The 25,050-nt window shown below is 41.8% G+C and overlaps 1 protein-coding gene across 1 annotated transcript in view; it reads right to left on the bottom strand.

Annotated features, from left to right (window-relative positions):
* Positions 1-23,620, bottom strand: part of UBALD2 (UBA like domain containing 2) — a 37,143-nt gene extending 13,523 nt beyond the window's left edge. The window contains exons 1-2 of the mRNA XM_039328021.1: positions 23,042-23,620; positions 21,521-21,583 (exon numbers count right to left, since the gene is read on the bottom strand). Coding sequence (XP_039183955.1) covers positions 21,521-21,583; positions 23,042-23,161 — 183 coding nt within the window. The 5' untranslated portion in view covers positions 23,162-23,620. The remainder of the gene's footprint in view (positions 1-21,520; positions 21,584-23,041) is intronic.
* Between the last annotated feature and the right edge of the window lie 1,430 nt (positions 23,621-25,050).

The following is a 25,050-nucleotide window of genomic DNA, read 5'->3' as shown; positions in this document are numbered from 1 at the left end:
ACTATAGTAACCATGGTGTGTGTTTGTGCATGTGTCACACATACACATATGCTATAATTGTGTATGTGTGATAAATCAAGTGATGTAGTCATTTATCTCAACATGTGATTCTGGATGGCAAACTATATAAGAATCAAAACAATTACAACAAATGCAAAAAAATAAAATACACAGCAGCCAAGGCAGTAACATAGCCCACAATCTCTAATACAGCCAGGAGACAGGTCCCTTCACACACTGGGGTTACAGGCAGGGGCTGTATTGTGGACAAGTCTTTCAGGAATGAAAAAGGCTGCAGACTTCTGTAGTTTATCCTGCTCAGGTTCTCCTCTACCCTTCCTCCATATTCTGAATTGCTATCCCACCCTTTGCCAAGCTAAGCTCACAATGTGATCTTTCAAGGTCAAACACAAGGAAGACTTCTAGGTGACTGAAAAATTGGGACAAAGGGCATTGCTTGACAGTCATGTGACTTTAGGGGTAGGCCCGTGTTGCTTTCCCAGCAACAATATGGAAGTGCTTTGCCACTGTCTTCCTCTATTTCAGTGTTTCTCAACCTTGACAATTTTAAGGCATGTGGACTTCAACTCCCAGAATTCCACAGCCAGCATTGCTGGCTATGGAATTCTGGGAGTTGAAGTCCACATGCCTTAAAATTGCCAAGGTTGAGAAACACTGCTCTATTTGCTTGTTGTTGTTTTACTCCTCAGCTTAACTTGTAGCCTTCAGGTCTCACAGGGACTTTCCAACCAGGTGTCACCCAGGCTTAATCCTGCTCAGCTTTTTCAAATCGGCCAAAGCAGGCCAACTCCTTCCACTTACTTTCTAGCCATGTTTAATCCCATTTCTTCAGTGATGTCTTTAAAGGTGCATGGCCATTAGTTCTTTGATGTTTTGTTATTCTTTATGGTACCAACTTGCCAGCTTAAATTCTGGGCAAACATCCTCTTAATGCAAAAGTTTTAGCCTTGCTTCACAAAAGGAAGACTCTGGGGCTCGTGCTGCCATTTCCCACCAACCAGCAATAATAGAATAGTATATTTTTTTAAAAAAACTAACATCAAACTCAAAATACAGTTGCATGCATATAGTTGAGTTCCCCCCCCCTCAAGCCATGTGAATAGCAGCATAGTAACAGAGCAGCAGCGTTACCACAACAAAACAGTTACAAAACAAGCCAATGCTGGCTTTTCTCCATCTTGCTGTTCTGGATGAGTTACAACCAATCTCTCATTACTCTTTTCCCCTTTCCCTCCCCAACGCCCCCCCCCCTTCCCAACCAATCCCACATTTAACTGGGCTTGGAGCAATCCATCATCAAAGAGGAAGTCTTTTACATTATACAGCACCTCTGTTTGGGTAAATACATAGACATAAATATATACATATGGGTGGGGTCTATAAAGAGATGTGCAAACAAAATACAAAAAAGTGCAGCTGTGTTTTAACTTTAGAAACAAAAGAAGCTTCTTGCAACCAGTCAAATCCATGATCTCTCTCTCTCTTTCCCAGCTATGTCTCTTCAGGTAAATGCATGTGAATTGAAATTCTGGGACATAGATAACAGGCTAAAGTAAAATAATCTGTTGCATATGTGGAATAAGCTAAAACAGACTTCCCTTGCCTAAGGCTCTCCAGCGATGTGATGGACTTCAAATCCCACAAGCCCTTGACAACATGGCATTAACTTACTCAACTTATCTGAAAGATTGAAGGATGTTTAAATTATATGGGCTATATAAAATTATCTTATCTACAAACATATTATTTTATGGTAGCCTTTCATCTGAAGGGCTCTTGCAAGCTTAAACCATGGTTCTGGTGAACCAACATTATAAACTGTGATTTGCTCATGGCAAGCCAAATGGAGAAAGGGGATATGACTAGATCTGGGCCAGAAGGTAATGTAACAACTTGATATTGCAAAACAAAAAAACAACATCAGCTCGGTGATATGTAGACTAATCATATTAGCAAGCATCAGACTGCTTTTCCTTCTCGTGTATAAACAAATTCAGCCAGCAGCTTGCATCATCACAAATCCTCTGGAGAGGCCGAAACAAAAGGCTGTAGAAGTCTTTCCCTCATCAAGCTTCTTTACTTCCTGGTAAGCTATGACCATTCCATTCTAATTATAACTTCTCAAACACAAAAACACTGTTTCTTCTGTAGTTCTCAATTTCAGGATTGGTGCTAGGATGATTTTTTTAAAAAAAAAAAATAAAAAATATTGGTGACATTACACCTCCTTTTTCCAGTGGGAGGTGGGGAAATGATGAGGCCAGGTTCAGGAGGAAAAAATATGAATTATTCTCTATGTAAAAAAAAGATAGAAATATAGAGAGATATAGAATTAAGCTGACATGGAACCAAGAAGAGCTAGATTCAACAATAAAAGCTCACCAGATGACTGTGGGCCAACCATGGTTTTTCAAGCTAAACTATCTCACTAGGAGGAATAACTATATGTATTGCCTTGGATTACAATGCAAGAAAAACATTAACAAAAGATTGGAGGAGAGAGAAATATGGGTTCAAACCCTGTTCCTCAATCATTTTAATTTTATATTAAAATAGAGGATTAAAACGTATGATTAAAAAGTGCCAGCGAGCCCTTACAGTTAGCATTTAATGAGCAAAGACATCTCACATGCCATCCAGGTAATTCACTTCATTTGCATGGAATAAATCTGGCATTCTGGCTTGTGAAAGTAATTAAAATGAAAAGGATAGATTGCCTGTCCCAGCTGCACCACCCTCATCCTTCCATCTACTTGGCCAGCCTGGAAGCAGTAAGAAAAATGGACCCTGTCACAACAAAGAGGTTTCAACCAAGCAGAAGTGATTGCGTAATGCTCCACATATGTGACTCAACCTTCCTGTTTGCCCTATTCAAACATCAACAAAAACAATTCAATGGAATGAGTTCCGTGGCACCAAAAAGGAATCAACACTAACATTTATAGGATGGCTAGTCAACCATAGTTCTCTTATAGGATTTTTTTTCTTGCTGCAAAGAAGAGAAATGTTTAACAAAAGTTGCTCTATTCCCCAACCTTTTCCAAATATATTGAGTTACAGTTCCTATAATGCTCAGCCATCACTGCCAAGAGTTCAAAGTACCAGAAGGCAGAACTATGTCTAAATAGGCGGCCTTTCTTGCATAAATAAGCTTAATTGCCCAAGGAGGGCAAAGTCTTCTTTAACACCAGGCAACTGAAACACGTAAAGCAGTCCAAATGGGGAAAAATAGCCTTGAGCTTGCTATGTCTGTATTTATCTCTCTCGCACAGACACACATATCCATTTGTATCCATGCACCCAGACACCCACAAACTTCACAGACAGTTACCTTTATTTCTGGAACTTGCCCTGAAAACTGCAAAACTCCCAAAAGCATCAATAACCAAGGAAATATTAATTAGCATTTCTTGTGTGAAAGCATTTATGTGTGCCAGAATGATCAAGTTACTCAACTGACTTTTCGTAAGTCCACATTGTGCTAGCACTATCTATGTGAGAAAACAACCATATGAACCTGAAGCAACTCTGCATAATTAATGTATTGTAAAATAAAATACCTTTATGAATTAAAAAGAAAGGAGACATTTAGAACAAACCAAAAAAATGACTAATTACAGTTGTTTAAGGAAGATGCAAACATGCAGATGAGCCACCCAGCAAAATATGGGGGGGGGAGGAGAGAGTGACCAATACCATAATAGCAATAACACTTAGACTTATATACCGCTTTACAGCCCTCTCTAAGCAGTTTTACAGAGTCAGCACATTGCCCCCTCGGAATGAGGGAAGGTTGAGTTAACCTTGAGGGGTTGAGAATCGAACTGCCAAACTGCTGGCAGCCGGCAATCAGAAGAAGTAGCCTGCAGTACTGCATTCTAACCACTGCGCCACCATGGCTGTAAAACCAAACTAAACCAATTCCAGAATACACTATAACTGGAGGGTAAAATTTAAAAGTTCAGAAAATTGAGGATTCCTACATAAATTAGCAGATGAGCTTGCTTTCTGCCTAGTGTGGCCCTTTCACCCAGTGAATTTCTGAATGTTTGAAGATTCTGATCTATAAGCATCTGACAGCTACAGTATGTCCCACAAAACTGCAATCAAATCACACCTTCCTTATATAGGTGCACTATATATTTTTATGTATTTGCCATAAAAGATTTTTTACTCTGCAAAGCTCAGTCGTTCAAAGGGGCAAACTGGTCCTCTGCATAGAAGGAATTTGCTCTTTTCACACCAAGTTCCCATTGTCCCTACCATTCAGGAAATGTTTTGCATAACACAATGTCATTCTGAACCACACAGGTTTGCAAATGTTGGAATGAGAATTGTTGCAGTTCAACAGAAAGCAAACACTAAAAACTACACTGTTTGAGGTCCAAGTCAACATTAATTCCAAGCTTACTATGGGGTTGGTTTGTTCACTTGCTGGCTTTATCCAGAAAGACATTTTCAGTGACATCTGGCCTAAGCAAAGGGTTTTCCCGATATTGTTTTTTTGGCTTTGGATGTTGTCATCCATGGAAGGAAAGAGCCTTTTCCCCCCTCATTAACCATCACAGAGTTCCTCACTGGCTTCCAGGTTTTGACTGTGCATTTGGTCTTGTTGAGCTGCAGGATACGACCTTTATAACACGAAACTGCAGAGTGCAGAGCATTTATCTGAACAGCACTCAAAGGAAAAGATTCAAGCGTGGCTGAAGAGATTTCAACACCATCTCTAACGTATAAATTAAATTATTCATTCTAGCTTGCACCACTTCCTATTTATCAATCTAATGGTCTCTGGCCACAGTCCATGAGCCTCTTCAGCAACTTCAATATGCTATTGCTTTTTTAACACAATTTGCAGGTCGGTGTAATAAAGCAAGTAAGTGGTTGTGCTGCACGGTGATCATTCAAAGCATACAGGAAGTATGATTAAAGGCAGATTCTGTTGACTTATTTCTCAGAGAAATTTATTTGGTAAATAAAGCATCTGCCTTTGTCAAATCCGTTTATATCATTCCTGCTCTACCTGCTGTGAATTATACAAGGCAATCAAGCTCCGATCCCTTGCATCCTACCAAATGCAGTTTGCATATAGCCCCATGATCAATCTACTGAAATCAAAGCAGGGTCGGTTGGTGGAATAGCGGACTTCTCCTCTTGCACCAACATAGGCTTGATTCCTATAAAATGACCTATTAAAAAAGGTATCCCAAGTCATCAAAGATATCTGTCACGTTTTGTTTGGTTGTCACCTATATGTCCCTTTTAGGCTTAGATATTTAACATCCCTGCTTGAAAGAACAGCCCATTGGGAACTGAATCGCAGATTGTCCTATTCCCTCCTGGACTCTAATGTATATATTGTAAGCAGAACCACTAAGTTTATTGCTAAAGCGGTTGAGCTAAGAACCCGTTATATCAAAAAGATTGGAGTATTTTGTAAAGGTAATCTGTTTTTCTGAATGTTGATTCTTTGTATTTACCACTGCATTTCCTTTTATCTATTTTACACCCTGGAATCAGATCCTGTTATTTTATTTTTCTTTTGATATGGTTGTAAGACTAAACAATTAACTATCTACTTATAAAAAGGCCAAGGGTTTGTGGCTCCAAACTGCATTCCCAGAAATCAACAGCTTATCTATAAGGAGATGAATGTGGCTTCCACACATTCTGAATTTCCTATTTTTCAAATCCAAAATGATAAGTCTTAGATAGAGTGGAACTTGATGGCCTAACTGGTCCTTTCCAATGCCTTACTCAGTGCAGATTTAACCAGATTAAAACATCTCAGACTGATACCTGCCTAATCCCAACCTGAAGATCTTCAGTAAAAAGGGTCCTACTACTTGTCATAGCAATTGCCTTTACTATTGATTTTTCCCCCTCACCCCCCACCCCAAACAGAATCTGTCTTCTTGTAACTTCAATCCATTATTCTGTATCCTAAAAGTCTGGAAAGAAAGAAAACTGGCTGGGCCTTTTGTTTTTGTCCCATGTTAGCATTTTGCCATCTTTGCAACTGAATGCTTTTCTCTTTTAATCTGGATGTGTCCAAAATGGCACTTTTTATTATTCTTAGCAGCCAACAGTTCGTTCTGTGTAAGAAAAGCAAAACTCAAGAGGGAGCTGAGATTCATCCAAACTAATGATTCTCAAAATGTGCTCTGGGGAGCCCTGGGGGTCCCTAAGACCTTTTCAGGGAGCCCACAAAGCCAAATAAATATTTTCTCAGTTTTATTTTCGGATAGAAAATAAACTATTTATAGCAGAACTATTTAACTTGTTTTTTGCATCTGTCTTTACACAAAGGGAAAAAACAGACCAACCTATCAAAAATAGTGCCATAAAAAACAAAATAGAAACACAAGTTAAGATAGGCAAGAAAATGGTAAGTGAGCACCTGTCCAGCCTAGATGAGTTCAAATCGCCAGGACCAGATGGATTACACCCCAAGGTTCTCAAGGAACTGGCAGATGTGATATCGGAACCACTGAACTACATTTTTCAAAGATCCTGGAACACAGGGGAACTACCAGAGGACTGGAAAAGAGCTGATGTAGTTCCCATCTTCAAAAAAGGGAAAAAAATGGATCCAGGAAATTACAGACCTATCAGCCTGACCTCAATACCTGGGAAGATCCTGGAAAAGATAATCAAACAACGAATCAACGAACACCTAGAGGCAAACAAAGTCATTACTAAAAGCCAACATGGGTTTGTCAAAAATAGATCATGCCAGACAAATCTTATTGCATTCTTTGACCAAGTGACAAAATTAGTGAATCAGAGGAATGCTGTGGACATAATTTACTTGGACTTCAGTAAGGCATTTGATAAATTAGATCACAACCTACTACTTGACAAGATAGAAAAATGTGGGGTAGACAGAACCACCACCAGATGGATCCGTAGCTGGCTGACCGGCCGTACTCAGCGAGTGGTCCTCAATGTAACTGCATCTATATGGAGGGAAGTGTGTAGTGGGGTGCCCCAGGGCTCTGTTCTGGGCCCAGTACTCTTCAACATCTTCATCAACGATTTGGATGAAGGGATAGATGGTGAACTCATCAAATTTGCAGATGACACCAAGCTGGCAGGAATAGCCAACACTCCAGAAGACAGGCTCCAGGTACAGAAGGATCTGGACAGACTTGAACACTGGGCACTAACTAACAAAATGAAATTCAATGGTGAAAAAAGCAAGGTTCTATATTTAGGCAAGAAAAACCAAATGCACAAGTACAGCATAGGTGGCACCATGCTCAATAGTAGTAACTGTGAGAGGGAGTCCTACTAGACAATCACCTAAATATGAGCCAGCAGTGTGCTGCAGCTGCCAAAAAGGCCAACACAGTGCTAGGCTGCATTAAGAGAGGGATAGAATCAAGATCACGTGAAGTGTTAATACCACTTTACAATGCCTTGGTAAGGCCACACTTGGAATACTGCATCCAGTTTTGGTCACCACGATGTAAAAAAGATGTTGAGACTCTAGAAAAAGTACAGAGAAGAGCAATAAAGATGATTAGGGGACTGGAGGCTAAAACATATAAGGAACGGTTGCTAGAATTGGGTATGTCTAGTTTAACAAAGAAAAGGATAAGGGGGGACATGATAGCAGTATTCCAATATCTCAGGGGCTGCCATAAAGAAGAGGGAGTCAAGCTATTCTCCAAAGCACCTGAAGGCAGGACAAGAAGCAATGGGTGGAAACTAATCAAGGAGAGAAGCAACCTAGAACTAAGGAGAAAATTCCTGACAGTGAGAACAATTAATCAGTGGAACAGCCTGCCTCCAGAAGCAGTAAATGCTCCAACACTGGAAGTTTTTAAGAAGCGACTGGACAGCCATTTGTCCGAAATGGTGTAGGGTTTCCTGCCTGAGCAGGGGGTTGGACTAGATGACCTCCAAGGTCCCTTCCAACTTTACTACTATTACTATTAATAGATACAACCCACATAAACCAAAGTTCTCTGGAATCCTCAATATTTTTTAGGAATGTAAAGGGATCCAAAATGTTTGAGAATCCCTGATCTAATCAATTCCAGTTTGCCTAGATGTTACTTTCTTGGTAAAATGCCCCTCATTCTTCTTTGCCCTCCTTTCTGTCCTTTTCCTGTTTTCAAGTCTCTACCAAACTTCTTGGCTTCTTCAGCTATCTTCAACCTTTAACTAATTTTCAGATGTTAGCTTGACAAGTAGCCATGGCCTTCTGTAATGTCCATCTTCCTCCTTGTACTGAGCTGAGTCAAAGCATCAGAACCAGAGAGGAAATGATTAATCCCTCACTCTACTGTCCACAGTTTCCAGCCCCCTGCAATTGGCTCCCTAGTAGAACAGGCCCTGCAAAATACCTATATTTTTTCCCCACTGTGGAGTAAGGATTAAAATCCTTCTACAGCTGGCCTATTTACTTTTTCCCACCTGAGATGGTGCAACTAGAATATAAAAATAGCTCAGTCTTCTCATCTCTTTTGAGAGATATGGGAGAATTGCCAAAATACTTCCCCCCCCCTCAGTTTCCTTTCCTAAACAAGTCATTACCAAATTATTATACAGGTAGTCCTCGATTTATGTCCACAACTGAGCCCAAAATTTCCCTTACTAAGCAAGACAGTTAATTAAGTGAGTTCTGCCCCATTTTACAACCTTTTTTTACCACAGTTGTTAAGTAAATCACTACAGTTGTTAAGTTAGTCACATGGTTGTTTAGTGAATCTGGCTTCCCCACTGACCTAGCTCAGGGGTATCAAACTCAATTTAATTGAGGGCCGCATCAGCATTGTTGTTGCCCTCAGGGGGCTGGGTAGGTGTGGCCAGGGTGGGTGTGGCTTACCGGGTAAGTGTGAATGGAGTGGGTGTGGCCTACTGGGTGGGCGTGGCCAACTCTACATTGTTCACATCAAGGGTGCCTGGGCAGGAGTGGGATAGATCTGAGGGTCTCTGGCAGAAGGGGGTGGGGCCGCGGAATGTGCCAAGGCATGGTCCACTGGAGGACTCACTGTTCCTCTCAGGCCATGCCGGGGGGAGGGGGGTTATGGAGCTAAGACTAAATGCGTTTCAGCATAGATGGCCACCACAAAATTGTACATTGGCTCCCGGCTGGCCTGGTCCAGGGCCAAGGCAGAGGGGGCCGTTCCCTCACTGTTTCCAGGATGGCTTCGCAGGCCACATGAAATCACTCCACGGGCTGCATCTGGCCCCCGGGCCTTGTGTTTGACATGTCTGACTTAGATTGTCAGAAGGTTGCAAAAGGGGTTCACATGACACTGCGACTGTCACCAATACATACCAATTGCCAAGTGTCCGAATTTTGATCATGTGACCATGGGCATGCTGCAATTATCTAAATATTTAAAAAAGGGGGTTTTGTCACTTTTTTTCAGTGCTCTTATAACTCTGAACTGTCACTAAACAAATGGTTGTAAGTCTGTGTGACTGCAGGCCACCAATAATGTAGGTCAGCACCAATATGCTCATCCATGGAACAGAATCCCCCTGTTCACTTCTATATTTATCACTAAAAAAACAGTAGGACAATTTTTTTAACTGATGCAAAAACCACAGATGTCTCCTTCCTGCCATTTCTTTTCTCCTTTGATTGCAAGACAATGACGTTTAGCACGGGACGCTGCCAAGCCCTCATTTTTGTTTCTACTGCTTTGCTCTTTATTTTTTTCCCCAAAACTCATTCTAGTTATGAGCTAACTCAAAGTAACTTCCTGACATCATTTGTCAATCTCATAGCTGACTATACTAACCCATCTTCTTACCGCTAACATATTAAATATCCTTGATATTTTAAAATAATCCCTCAGGGGAGAGACTCTGCAGTGGGGGGGGGGGAAGGAAGAGACTACAATCTTTAATTAGGTTAGCAATAGTAATACCATAATGCATATGCTGACACAGAGTATCATAGAAAAGCTTGACTGTACTTGCTATTTATACAGCACCAATAATGTACACACTGCTTTGCAGAACATCATAAGTAAACACACAAATGGTCCTGCCCCACACACATTTCAACATTACAGAGAGCGAGGGAGGAGCAATAAAAGGGCGAGACAAGAAAGAGAGAGTATAATCAGATGGAAACTTAGGCACTTGTGCTGATTCTGCTAGAAATATTTGATAGGCCAATCCTAAAAGGACAAAGCAACCAGAAACAGACTTACTTCTTGATTTGGCCAACATAACACCTTAGGACACACATAACACCTGAAAGTCTGCTCACCCCCAACTATTTGAAGTTTGTTCTTTGGGAGGGAAAACGGTCACATGGTCACACCAATAGGGAATCAAAACATTTACCCAAACTTTAGCATTAAAATAGCACAACGCACAAGCTCCACCCCAAAACTCTTTTTTGCTATATCCAAATGTAAGTTAATTGTACTCATAAATCAAGTATGAGGTGACCATCTTGAGTGCAGAAGAGCGAAGGAAAACAGCTGAGCTTTAATTTATATGCCATATTTTCAATACCTCCATATTATAAAAGCTCTATAGTAGAGATCCTCCATCTGCAAATATTTGTCCTGTCCATTCACATTCAGATGCCAAACAAACTCAAGGGACAAATCTATGGAATCTCCTTACTTCTATAAACCTCTCCCTATATTTATGTATTTAAAATGTATTTCTATTTTGCTTGTTCATAAAGAGTTTCCCAGCAAGGTTTCTTTGCCGGTTTGTAAAAATATTGGGAAAAAAATATTGAAAAGAATATAGAACAGATAAATGGAAAAGTAAAACAGTAAACAGTTAAACAAAGGGTACAGCTATAAGTTTAGGTTGGTGTTAGTGTGTATGTGTGACAAAGAGCAAGAGATATTTGCAACTTGTTTTTCCCAATTGGCACTTAAGATAGCTAACAGCTAAATATATTAAATCTCCTGAGTAAAAAAAGATTTCCTCTGAATCTTAAAGGACATATCAACTGACATCAGGCACATGAATCTGAAGACATTGTAAGGCCAGGGAGCAAAAGGTGTCTTAAATCTCAGATATCCCTCCTGAACTTAGCCAGCTGAGAATACCCAATGCCCTAAATGGTTTGGCACTGGGTTTTATAGGTCAGCGTATGTGTGTATGTGTTGATTATTTAAGCCTACAAAAGCAAAAGGAGACTGGAACTACTTTAAATATGTTTGGGCCTTCACCAGCTAGGACTCTATCCATTTTATTCTGAACCTACTTAAGTTTTCAAAGGAAGCCCCATAGAGAGTGGTCATAGTGGCATAAAGTGGAAGTTATTGAGCCTGGATGACTCTGGTCAAGTGAAATTTCCAGAGAAACCAGTATTTGACTCCAGCCTGGGGTAACTGAGCTTCAAAGGATTTTACATATGCAATTACTGGGTAGTTGGAGGTTATGACACTAAAACAACTAACCTACGGTCTATATTCTTCTGATGGAGGAATGTGAGTCTCCATTACAGTATCAAAATAGTAAAAGTAAACTTAAAAGAGGCCGGAAGATCATTTACTCACCATTAAATTCTAGCTAAGAAAAAATAAATTTTGTAATCTGTATACACTCTATTAAATGTGCCAATTTGTATTATTTTAGTATCCCGTTCACCACCAAAGCCTTTAGCAATTTTTAGGTCACTAACAAATCCTAGGCAAGCCTACAGTCAACCATTAATACTAGAATGTTGTTTCCAAGAAAGAAATATATGCGAGACTTCTCTGGATTGAGCATGAATTTTTTTTTCCTAGATGAAATGATACAAGTTTAACTGTTTGCTGTATCTATGAAAAGAAGTGAATAAATATATTAAATATAAAGGGGCATGCATATTAAGAATGTCATTACTATACAATGATGTGGGATGTGTAGCATCCAAAAGAAAAGGGGGGGCTGAGGTTAACTGATTTGCAGCTTCAGCAGATTTAGAAATAAAATGCAGAGCAATCCAGGATGTGTTCCTCGTCTGTAATACTCTAAAGTACAGAATGAAATAAAATGTTTGGAGTGTTTCCTTCCTACATTATTCCCTATCAGCCTAATATGCCTATGACAGAAACAAAGGGGCCAGGACAACTGAAGATTTGTTTGCCTGAAAGGAGACAGAAATTTTGTGGTTGTATAGTTAGCCATCTAGTTGTATCCCTTTGGTTGTGTCAGAGCAGTTTTCCCTGACTTGCTGCTGTCCTGATGTATAGATCACAACACCCATAACCTTTAGTCAGCTCCATATGGATAGGGGAAGATGGGAGCTGCAACATAAGATATGACAAGAGCATCTTTTTAAGGAAGGCTGTGTTAGAACCACTGTGTTTCATTTGACTGTAGTTCCAGAGTTGATTTCTCATGCATCAGGACTCCAAGGCCATGAGCCATGCATATACTTTAAGGCCATATACCCACCCCCACCCCCTAAAATTGTTTAAAAAATCCTCCCCCTTTCTATTAATGTTTGGTGGGCATCCATTACACACCCCATTTTCCCTATGAGAAGAAGGTGAGGGGTTGGTTGAGATACGATTAACACGATTCTGAATGAATTCCATAACTGAGCAAGGATTGGAGCTCGGCCCTAATCGATCATTTCTGCACCACAGTGTTCCTCTTATGTTCACCTCTCTAGAATCATCATCCTAGAGCTAATGAGGAATAAAAATACAACAGCACAATTCCTTCAGCTCATGCACAATTTCAAAACTTGGTAGAGAAAAAGAAACTAGCATAAATCAAGGAAAACAGTCTTAAACTATTCAGATCTTAAAAGTGTCCATGATAAACCTGCTTTTAGTCACTCAGTTTCAACTTGTAAACCTAGATCAGCGGTTCTCAACCTGTGGGTCACGACCCTTTTGTGGGTCGCACGAGCCTTTCACAGGGGTTGCCTAAGACCACCAGAAAACACATTTCCAATGATCTTGGGCAGGGCTTGTCAACCGCCTTCTCTCCCCCCCCCCTCTGCTCCACCTCACCTGTGGAAAATATGCTGCTTGGCGGCAGTCTGCACGAACTGTACCAAATGTGCCCTGCAGGGGGCGCATGAAAAGCTCAGGCGCAGAGCAAAGCCCCGCCCTCCCCAGAGACTCATTGTGCAGCAACCGGATTGACTTCTTCTGGTGCACGCAGGTCAGTGAATGGGAGGCTGCCACAGCACCCAACTCCTGCATCCGTCAGCTGGCGACCCCCAAACTTGCACTTGTCAGCCGGAAGGTGTGGTGACGGTCGCCGGTCTCCTTTGCCACCCCGCCCATCCTCGACTCCTCCTCTGCCCGTTTATGTCAAGCTCGCCGGGGCTTGACAGGGAGAGAGGGAGGTAAGGAGGAAGCTCCTAAGCTTCAAAGCACGATCGGCTTCCCAAGGGCGCCACAATCGTCATGAAAGTGGGGGGGAGAGAAGCAAAGGGGGTGAGAAAGCTCGTGGCGGGCTCAAAGGAGTACCTGTCAGCATTGGTGACGAGAAATTCCCCACAAACCCAGGAAAGGGGTGGAGAAAAGGAGCCTCCTTTGGGAGGAAACCGCCACCTTCTTCTCCTTGGCTTTGCGCTCTTCCGTTCCTCAGCAGCCAGGCTGCCAAGCCTCTCCTGGCTGGAACGTCCTTTCCTTCCCTCCCTCTTGGTCTCTTCCTCCTTCCCTCCCTCTCCCATTGTCCCTTCCTTCCTTCCTTCCCTTCACCTCCCTCTTTGTCCCTTCTTTCCTCCCTCTCTCTGTCTCTTCCGTCCTTCCTTCTTGTCCAGGATCAGGGCGAACCCTACAGTTGATCCGCGCTTCTGCAGAGCAGCCAAGAAGGTCAGCTGTAGCAGCTCTCCTTGGCTCCTGCCCAGCAAACTTGCTCGAGCTTTGCTAGAAAACATGCCGCTTGCTAATTTAGCAGAAGTGCGAATCAGCTGTAGCCCGGCGCTGATCCTGGGGCTTCTGCTAACTTAGCAAGCCGCATGTTTTCTGACGAAGCTGAGCAAGTGAGCTGGGCGGAGCTCTCCTCTGCCTCTGGAAGCCTGTCCTTCTCCCCTTGTCCCTTCCTGGGCACGGAGGGGGAGAGGAAGGAAGGGATGAAGAGGGAGGGAGAGGAAGGAAGGGACAAAGAGGGAAGGAAGGAAGGAAGGAAGGAAGGAAGGAAGGAAGGAAGGAAGGAAGGGACTAAGAGGGAGGGGAAGGAAGGAAGGGACTAAGGGAGGGGAAGGAAAGGAAGGAAAGAAGGAAGGGACAATGGGAAAGAGGAAGGGAAGGAGGAAGAGACTAAGGGAGGTGAAGGAAAGGAAGGAAAGAAGGAAGGAAGGGACAATGGGAGAGAGGGAGGGAAGGAGGAAGGGACTAAGAAGGAGGTGAAGGAAAGGAAGAAAAAAAGGAAGGGACAATGGGAAAGAGGGAGGTGAAGGAAAGGAAGGAAAGAAGTAAGGAAGGGACAATGGGAGAGAGGGAGGGAAGGAGGAAGAAACTAAGAAGGAGGTGAAAGAAAGAAGGGACAATTGGAAAGAGGGAGGGAAGGCAGAAGAGACTAAGGGAGGTGAAGGAAAGGAAGAAAAGAAGGAAGGGACAATGAGAGAGGGAGGGAAGGAGGAAGAGACTAAGAAGGAGGTGAAGGAAAGGAAAGGAAAGGAAAGGAAGGGACAATGGGAGAGGGTGGGAAGGAGGAAAAGACTAAGAAGGAGGTGAAGGAAAGGAAGGAAAGAAGGAAGGAAGGGACAATGGGAGAGGGAGGGAAGGAGGAAGAGACTAAGCAGGAGGTGAAGGAAAGGAAGGAAGGGACAATGGGAAAGAGGGAGGAAAGGAGGAAGAAACTAAGAGGGAGATGAAGGAAAGGAAGAAAAGAAGGAAGGAAGAGACAAGGGGAGAGAAGGGAGGGAAGGAAGGCAGGCACCCACCCCAGTCCCATCCCAGAGACCCACAGATTCCCCCCCACAGGCACTCTGCAACCTGAGTGATCAGCTGGCCACGCCCCCTGGCCATTGATCACGTGACCCTGGGACACTGTGAACATCATGAGTATGAATCAGTTGTCAAGCATCCGAATGTAAATCACATGACCCTGGGGATGCTGCAACAATCATGTGTGAAAAATGATCATAATTTGCTTTTTCAGTGCTGTTGTAACCTCAAACAGTCACTAAGTGAATTGTTGTAAGTCAAGGACTACCTATACTTTCCCATTTTTTCCTTTTTTTTGGGTCAAGTTTTTGATACCCCTCGGCCAGCTGGATGGGGGGGTTGGGGGTCACCACAACATGAGGAACTGTATTAAAGGGTCACGGCATTAGGAAGGTTGAGAACCACGGACCTAGATAAAGAAGTTAAAACAAACCTTAAAGCAATTCCTGAACAGAGGTGGAAAGAGGAAGAACATAAAAAGATCTTCCATTCCCTTTCAGCATAAACTTTCCAAGAGCAGATTCTAAGGGAGAGGATGGAGCTTTATAAGATAATAGAGGCATCAAAGATACAGTACTGATTTGGAAACCTTCCAACCACAGAAGACCCTGAATCTAAGTCTCCCAACAGCCATGGTTTCAGGTACACTAATGCAGGGGTATCAAACTGTTGGCCCGCAGGTCAGATGCATCATGCTGAAACCGCGCCAACCCCATTGCCAGCAATGGGGAAAAAGTCGCGATATGTCACGTGATGTTGTGAGTTTGACACCCTGCACTAATGGAATAATGGAAACCAGATGAGGAAAGCAGTGCAAGTTCTGCTGGCAGATATTGGTGCCTGCCTCTCCAAAAATCAATGGAGATTCAGGGAGATCCGGTACAGGGAAGAGATAGGGGGAAAGTATGAAGAGACGCTACCAAAATCTCCACTTCAGCTCCATGTGGATATGAACAAAAGGTCTTCTACCTCACATGCGGCAAAATGGAAGAACAATGGTAAGTGTGCTGTTTCACACCACAATAGTCCCCACATAAATTCAGTCACTAACACAAATAAAATACAGAAATCCTCTGCCTACTAAGGAAGACTTTTCTAGATCGGTTGGTCATTGATAACACACTGGTCCTTTTGGGAAGTCAAAAAATAAATAATTTATGCACTTTATCCTCCTTCCTCAGTTTAGTGCTCTCCAAAGCTATCTTTGCAGAGCCATGGTCTAAACAATTGGGCCAAAAAAATAGCCATTCCTAACTAAACCCAAGATTCACTTCTTGTTCCAGCAAACCAAGTGCATCATAAATGCTGGAACCCTTCAAAGATCTTGTATTCCCATTTTAGACTATTCATATCAAAGGGGATCATAAGTTGGGATTTCAGCAATTGCAACATCTAGGTAATTCAGCTGAAGGATAAAACTGGCTCAGTTTTTGCAGGACAAATTCATCTGATGAACTGGTCTCAAATTCCACATCACCAGTTCTTTAACAGCTAGCAGCTTTTTGTTTTGAGGAAATTTTAGGATGTGATCTATATTGCACCTTGCAATCAAGACTTTCCTACCCAATTTGAAGAAAACTGATGAATGGAAACCCTTCAAGCACAAAAAGGAGGGCACAATTTTCATTGATTTTCTTTAAAAATCAACACATTCTTAACCACAACCTCAGTGATCTATCAATATGTAGAGGTTGCATCCCCAACTATTCCTCCTTTAACTAACTCAGTGTTTCTCAATCTCAGCAATTTTAATATTTGCAGACCTTAACTCCCAGAATTCCCCAAGCAGAACTGTATTAAAAGACTGCAGTGAATGAAGGACCTTTTGTATTTAAAACATTAAAACATGATCTCTACTTCTGTTTTGTCCTCCAAGTTCGAGTTTTAGAAAGGATTTATGTATCTTATCTACTCACAACTTATAGTAGAGAGAGATTTTACCTCCATAGGTTTCTCTACAGCAGCTTTGCAAGATTTTCACCAGCTGTGTGTAATAATCAGTATTCTCTATCATGGCAACCCCAGATTTTTCATTACAATTCCTGTTATTCTTTTCTACTGGCAAGAATACCTATAATTTTTCATTTTCCAAATAAAACATTTTGTAAAGTTTCTTTTCTGTTCAACTTTCTTAAATCTATTCTGTTCACAAATAGAATTTCCTAGTACACACTAGGGAATGGACTACATATGCAGCAAAAATGGAATTCAAAGCTAGGTACCATGTTAGTCTGAGAAGCAACTGAGAAATGTAGATGAATAATGCTTGGCAAAAGGGAACAGTCAATAGGCAAATCATAACTTGAACATTAGTTTCCTGATTAATGTGTAACTGGTTATAAAAAGGTAGGAGGAGGGAGGACTTGAGAAGATAGCCTTGCAGAGGAGACAGGATATCCTTTGTTTGCAATCTCTGTTAAACCGTCCCTGGCAAATGCAGAAACTGTAAACTCTTTTAATGCTCAGCAGTTGGGAGAAACATTCCAGAGCAAGCAAGAATGGGCCCTGCTGTCTCATTACATTTCACATGCGGTTCTGTATGGCTGAAATCTGCATCTAACATGCAGATTTATGAATAAATGGGATGGCCTGGCAAAGCACAAGATGCACACAAAGGAAAGAAACAAGAGATTTTAAAATTGCCAGCTGGGAAGATGGATTTTTCCTGCCTGTTGCATATTTGCTCAGTTTTGGTTTTTCTTGTGGTTGTCTTTGTGTGTATGTAGAGGGTACATGTATTTTAAGTGGCAGATAAGTCAATTAATAGTAGTAACCTCCTTTGGGGGAATAAAAAAAAAAAAAAAGAGGCCAGAAATGGATTTGTTAGCTATATGCACAGAAGGATACCCTGCACCAAGAACTGGATATAAAACCAATTAAACAGGCTCAACAGAACTAGATTCCCCTGCTGTGTGCTAAGCATTTAAAACATCTTGAATCAAGTCTGAAATCCTACTTTGTTGAAGTTGCGCAAGGAGCTGTATAAGAAGAAAGGCTCCTGAATATTCTAAGCTGATTTGGGGTTGGGATATTATTAACAGAGACCTCCAGCATTCACTGAAATTCTATCCAGCAATTGGATGCAAAAGGGCATCACCTCATCTTCATACTAGCAATACCTGTTCAGAAATGCAAAAAAAAAATGCAGCTCTTGGGAAACAAAGCAGGCTGCTTCAAAATCACCTCTATCCCCAGGAGGCAAAACAAAGGCACCCAGCCCTACGACCATGTTGCTGTCCCCTTCCTAACAACTGCTACCTCACTGGTCCATCTTCACCAAGATTCTTTTCTTGCAAGGCTTCATAACCAAAGACCTCTAGGTGTAGAAGTTCTGTGACTGCAAGCACTCCAACTGCTGGCCAAATAAGGGTTTTGAAACAAAAATGGACAAGTATAGCAGGAAGAGCAAGAAGCAGATATGCAGGAAGGGACAAAGGAGGGGTAATGGACAGTGTGATCCAAAGCATTCACGTAATAACATTCTGAAGAAAACAGCCAGGAAGACACCTTATTCACTATGGCTGCTTCCAACACTGGAAAAGTCTTAGAATTTGGGCTGAAACTGCTTTCATTACAACTTTTGTAGGAATGTCCATTTTCAGCAAGAACCTAGGCACAGAATCCAGGGTGACCTCCACAGAACAGCCTTCAGATCATTAGGAATCATAGAAGTCAACCAGTTCTGAGGACAATGAGCCTTTTACTGGGGAAGGGATAGGATTCCTTGCAAGTCACACAGGAACTGGTGCAGGATGTTCACCCATGTTTCAAGCTCAATAGTAAACCTGAGATCTACTTTCGCATTTAGGTTTAAAAGAGCATGCTTAAATTAGCTCACTGGCTGCTTGTTTTAGCTTCCAGGGCAGTTATGAATCATTTTTCACCACTTGGCAATCTCATACAGAGCATTTATCCCTTATACTAGTTTCTTATTGCACAGCTTGAAATTTTAATGCCAGCATCATACAATCAGTTTAGTAGAAAACTTCACAGGCGGAAGGGGGGAGAAAATACACATGAACCTGCAATTTCACCCCCTCCTCCCAGTAAATATAAATAGAACCATCAAACTATATAAACAAATCAAATATTCTGAATCCGTATTCTACTGTCTGGAAAGGCTGTTTTAGAAGGCATTTGCATTCTAAGCCAAATGCAAAGTTTCACATTCTTTGTAATGCTTACTCTTCAAAATGGTAAAGCACACACTTTTCATACTGTAGTGTTCTCTGACTTGAAAAGAGGGAGAGCAGGTAATCATAAAGACTGTTGTCTACCTAAAGACCCACTGTCAATTATATTGTGAGGGTTATGCCCACTCTCTAAAAACTAAAGAGAAAACCAAATAATGATATTCCAGGTTATCTAAGCAAACTGGTGAACCTATTATGTTCTGAGTTTCTATCATGTATATTCTGTTACATTAGTACAGGGATGTCAAATTCAATTTCATTGAGAGCCGCATCAGCATTGCGGTTGCCCTGGGGGTGTGTGGCCAGGGTGGATACAGCCTACTGGGTGGGCGCGGATGGAGTGAGTGTGGCCTACTGGGTGGGCATGGTCAGCTTTACATTGTTTGTGTCAAGGATGCCTGTGGGGGCCTGGACAGGAGTGGGACAGATATGAGGGTCTCTGGCAGAAGGGGGTGGGACCGGGGCAAGCGCCAAAGCATGGTCCATTTCGTCATTCCTCACAAAAGGTAACATTTCCCCAGCATGCACCCAGGGGGTGGGGCCGACGCGGCAGGGGCTGGTTTCTCACTGTTTCTGGATGGCCTTGTAGAGCTAAGACTGAATGCATTTCAGCATAGATGGTCACCACAAAATTGTACATTGTCTCCTGGCCGGCCAGGGCCAAGGCAGCGGGGGGGGGGCATTCCCTCACTGTTTCCAGGATGGCTTCGTGGGCCGCATGAAACCACTTCACGGGCCGCATCCAGCCCCCGGCCCTTGTGTTTGACATGTCTACATTAGCGGAAGAAAATACATGAACTTCCCATGCAGTCTTATATGTGTATTTAAAAATTATACATTGAATGCATTTGCTTCCATACCTGGGTTGAAAAGATGACATGTATTAAACCAGAACTCAGCAGCCTTTTTTACAGCCCTTAAACTATTTCATATAATGGCTGAGGCAAATTCTCTCTCTTCCCTTCAAAATTTGGATAAGGCTTCCAAAAAAAAGGTTGGATTTTTCAAAATTAAAAACCATCCAGGTTTAGTGATCAAATGAATGTTGCAACCTGCATTATGTAGAAGAACCCTTTTTTTAATCCAAATTATTGGCTTTAATACTTTCTTGCTATATCTAAACTACAATTCTCATGCCCTGTATCTTCCCCCATAAAAGCATTTGAAAATAGTACAAGACATTTTGATAGAACACCAGTTGCAGAACACTGAAATCTGACAATAGCAGTCCTTGTCAGTTTCAAAAAAAAAATGCAAAAAATTATTTTACATGAAATGCAGTAAAGCTGGTTTTCGGTATAGAATTATTCTTTCAAAAGATTTGTAAAAACAAGTTATTTAGACATTTTTACAATACAGCACACTGATGCAACCAGTAGCCATTTAGATGTAATTTATATTTTCTTAAAGTTTACAATATATTAATTTCCTCACTTAAATTATACTTTCTCATTAACAAGTACTTCTAATGGAGAATGTTTTATCAACGTTATCAGAATAAATTTAAGACTTCTAGTATTATCTAGTCAAAATATGATATCTAACTGAAATCTACAATTAAAAGCATATATTAGTAAATATTGAAAATATAATTACATTGCTATGTATGTAGATAGGAAAATCTACATAGCCAAAACCAAATAAGCAACATTAGAATTTTATGGTTGTTTTTTTTTTGCATTTCTAAAGCTATATATAGGCTTAAACAATAGACAAGTGAAATGCTGTAGCTTAGTCTGTATTTGCTATTATCCTTGCACACAATACTAGTTCACTTTCCTAAAAAATAAATAAAAAACTTCTTTTGCTTGCCAAAAAACCCTGCCCTCAGTCAAGGTCACACAAAGTTTTGCTGAAGTTTAGACGAAACACACTAATGGAGGGGGTGTATCTAAAAGCTTGCCAGTATTTCCTCCTTGCTTTTAAACTCCCTGGATTTTAAGTAATTATGGAGAATAAAAATGGTTAAACAATTCCATATGAGGTAAAGACAGAGGAAGGAGGGAGGGAGGGTGAGAGAAGCAGAAGTCTCTGTTTCCTGGCAGACATTTTGGCTCTTGTTTACATTTGCAGTCTGTGTTTCTCTTGTTGCAGAGCAATATGGCTGTCTGTAGAGCTGACAGCTTTGAATGCACAACCACTGCTGGCTGCAGGCTCTTGTTCCCTCCCAGTATCAAAGGTTGTGTAAAATTATGCAGACGTTGCATATCCGACACAAGGAGTTCCTCCTCGTATTTACATGGCTTGACAACTCAAGCACTGCTCAGCGTGGTCTTTTATTTCTCTTTTATACCTGCTTTCCAAGGGAATGGAAAGCTAAGGATAGTTTAGATTTGATCATGGAAACAAGAAAAGCTCAAGGCATTAAAAACACAGGAAGACTATTTACCTAATGTAAATTTCCAATGCTCACAAAAGGAGGGGGGAGGACTGTGAGGAACAATATGAACCTCAGAACTTTGAAGGACTTACCATTTGATGGTGGTGATGGGTGTTGGGAATGTTGGTTTCTTGAAAAAATGCACTCAAAGCCGTCTATATTTAAAAAAACACACAAGCCTATTGTTAGAACAAGGGGCTACAACCCCAAGGGAAAAAGTTAAGTTGGAGGGGAAGAACAGCGACATATTTTTACAGGGACATTGTTGCCAGCCCATTACTCTCCCTCCCTCCCCTTCCTTTTTTTTTTTAAGCACTGACCTAGGACAATGCTAATCTTTCCTCTCCCTTTGGGGTAGGATGGAAAAAAAAAGCAAACCACAAACACAGCACAAGAGGACAACATACCCATAAGTAATGATTGTCAGCCTCAACTAGGTTTTGTAACCCACAAGCCAATAGACCATAGCAGCTAGGTGCCATCCTCCAAATGGGGATGAAGTGAACTGTAGTCCAACACAGTAGGAACAAAGCTGGTTGGGGAACATTTTAAAATGTAATAAGAAAGTCTCTATCCCTAACAAGTAAAAAAATTGGCAGAGCAACAAAAATGTGTAGTTTTAAAAAGGCAACATGGGGGGTGGGGATTGGCTTCATGGAAGCTGGAGACAAGCTGATAGCTTTTGTAAGTATAATGCTATGCCCAGCAGAAATGGACAAAGACATTTATCTTTGTTGATGCCAAGAGCTTGGCTGAAACCAATCTTTTCCTCCTCGTCTTGTAAATCAAAACAGAGGAGGTATTTAAAACTAAAACATTGTGGCTAGACCAGGGAAGGATTCGGCCATATGTAAACAAACAGACTCCTTTAAAAGCAAGAATTTCTAACCACATCTCAACAGTTATCTAGTTTCTTCTCCAGCTAAATAAAGACCACACATACTAGGCAGCAGTTATTAGCTGGCCTAGTTCAGAGACTAACGTCCCCACTGCTTCCCTAAATAATGGGGGGGAGGGAGGAACTGTTTCCTTGATATTCCTTTGCTACAAAAAATGGGGGAGGGCAAGCTAAACCTTCACACTCAACCAAGGCATGCCCCACTCTTCGTTAGAGATGTTTGCACGATCCATGGAGGAATACTTTAAAACCATTTATTCCATCTGAATGCTCAAATTAGCCCCCCTCCCCCCCAAGTAAGCTGTGTGATCACGCGTTCTGCACTCTCGCCGCCTGGCCAGTTCAAGAATATTAATGTTGTCCATCCGCTTCTCCTCCTCCCCTTTTTCCCACGACCAGCAGCAACAACAGATTAGTCAACACGCAAAGGCCTAGCACATTCCTAGCCCCGGAAGGCACTCATTGTAGAAAGAGACAGTAGTTATTAAAATGGCTCTGATGGATTGTTTACATGCCCAGTGCCAAGGGAAAGGCACCCTCGCCTTACACAGGGGAGGGAGGGAGGGTGGACGCAAGAGCAATAGAATATCCCGTAAACCACCGTAGTCACCAAATTAGCAACGCGGGGTAGGGTGGTCGTAGTCATTGTTTTTCGCCTCCCGCGAAGAAAGGCGGAGAGGGGAGAGACGGAGAACCAGAAAAGCTCGCAACGCACCTCAAATTGCCAATGTGCAGCCTGCAGTAGCTGCTTCGCTTGATCCGCCGCACAGCCCGCAGCCAGCACGAACTGGTTAATCATGACTTGATGCCGAAGTTCCTCCATATTCACCGACATGGCGAGAGAAGCGAAACCACAACACGGAAGGGAGGAGAACCAAACGCACCCAAGGTGGTGGTGGTGGCGGCGGCGGCGGCTGGGATACGTGTTTTGGGGGGGGAAGGGAAAAAATCGACAAAGGCTTCTTTTCTCCTTCTTCCCTTCTAGCCCGAAATGCCAGGCGCTTTCTCTGTTCTGAGGCTTTAAGCTAGCGCTCGCCGGGTTCGAGCCAAGCCGCCTCTCTGCCTCTATAACTTCAGTCGGCAGGAACAAGGCTGTGTTGATATTTCCCCTTCCCCTCTCGTAGTTCTTCGGCAGCTAAACCACCACAAACAACAGCATCTAGGGGAGGAGCATGTGGAGAGAATCGGGGTGGGCAGAGGGGGAAGCCGGAGGTGCCTCAACGTTCAATTCCACGCTTTCTTAGCCCGCTGATTGGTTGCTGCAGTATTCTCTGCGTGTATGAACGTTCGATTCGAATCTTCCAGGCGGTGGATGTTTCTCTTTCTTTCTCCCACCCCTTCTGCCCCGTTGCTTATATTTCATTGGAGAAAGTAAACCATCAGGTTCCTTGTTCATTGGTTAGCTGTTGTGTTTTGGCTGAGAACGAGGTCGTTATTGGTCCTTTTTTCTCGTAAGGGAGGGGTAAAACTATGCTCTTCTTTGAACTGAACTGGAAATTTTACTCCCTTTGTTGATTGGCTGCTTTGCTCCCTCCTCCTCCTCCCGTTCTTTTTTCCACTGTTGTAAAAAAAAAAAAAACAGAACAAAAAAGTATAACTATAGACAGCAAGTTCATTGATAAACTTGCGTGTGACAAATATATCCAGCTGGAAAAGCAAGGATGTGCAGCAGTGTCTCATTTCCTTTGAAAATACACGATTATTCTGAAAGCGAACTTTATCATATAATTAAAAAAGGTAGAACGTTCACAGTTCTTATCGGAAACTACGCTCTCGCGAACTTCCGGATCCTTGTTACTCAGAGAATGAAGATCGGAAATGTTTGGTTTTTTTTTTAGAAATCTATATTAGAGTTTCTTTTACTAAGTCATAATGGAATGAACTGCTAGTAATAACTTCCTTTTGAAAAACCCACAGTGTTAACAGAAATACGGAACTTGGCTTTTTTCTTTCATTTTTTTTTTTTTTTTTGGTCTTGAATGAAAGAAAGCTCAATCACACGCCCAACATTTGCGGCTCTCTAAAATGGAAGCGGTCCCCTTTAGTCAGTTCCTGAGAACTTCTTGCTCTGTACTGACAGATGTGGATCACAGTTAGCATAGGTTAGATTGACATGATGTCGGACGGAAAATTCACTTTTTCTCTTAGGGCCATTCCCTAACTCTAACACAAAAAGGGCAGCTCTTACAAAAGTAGCCACTATTTCAAGGTGTAATCAGCTTTGAGTGCTAACTACACACATAAGAGCTTTAATACATGGCAGCTGCATTTAGAAATGAGCCAAGTTTGACTGAAAACTGCAGCTGTGGAACTTTGTGAGACTAGAAGTCTTTTGGGACCCAAAGGTGTAATATGTAAAACCATATGAAACCAGGTGTATCTATGACCTATCATGTGACAGTTCAGATATAAAAATAATGTGATAAGGATCTATATTAGATTTAATGACTCAGACCTCTGCCCTGACCTGTTTTGAAAGGGTTTGGTAGTCTGACTTTGGTTTCATAAACTTAAGAGTTGAGCTAAATTTATTGCTGAGGGTTTTGCCTCTCCACATGTTAATGTGGGATAAGAAGAGAAAGGTGGCTTTGCTAAATCAAACCTGCTTCATGTGACCTAACACAGGCCCAATGAGCTGTTTTTTACACATTGTTACAGCTGGAACTTTACCTTCAGTAAGTTTCACTATATCCCTTCTTAGTTTTGCTTCCTCAGCATAAATTT

The sequence above is a fragment of the Crotalus tigris genome, unplaced genomic scaffold, assembly GCF_016545835.1.
Source record: "Crotalus tigris isolate CLP2741 ecotype Arizona unplaced genomic scaffold, ASM1654583v1 scf7180000024370.6872682, whole genome shotgun sequence".
Lineage (NCBI taxonomy): Eukaryota > Metazoa > Chordata > Lepidosauria > Squamata > Viperidae > Crotalus > Crotalus tigris.
Note: the sequence above shows the minus strand (reverse complement) of the source record. Positions and strands in the feature narration are given on the sequence as shown.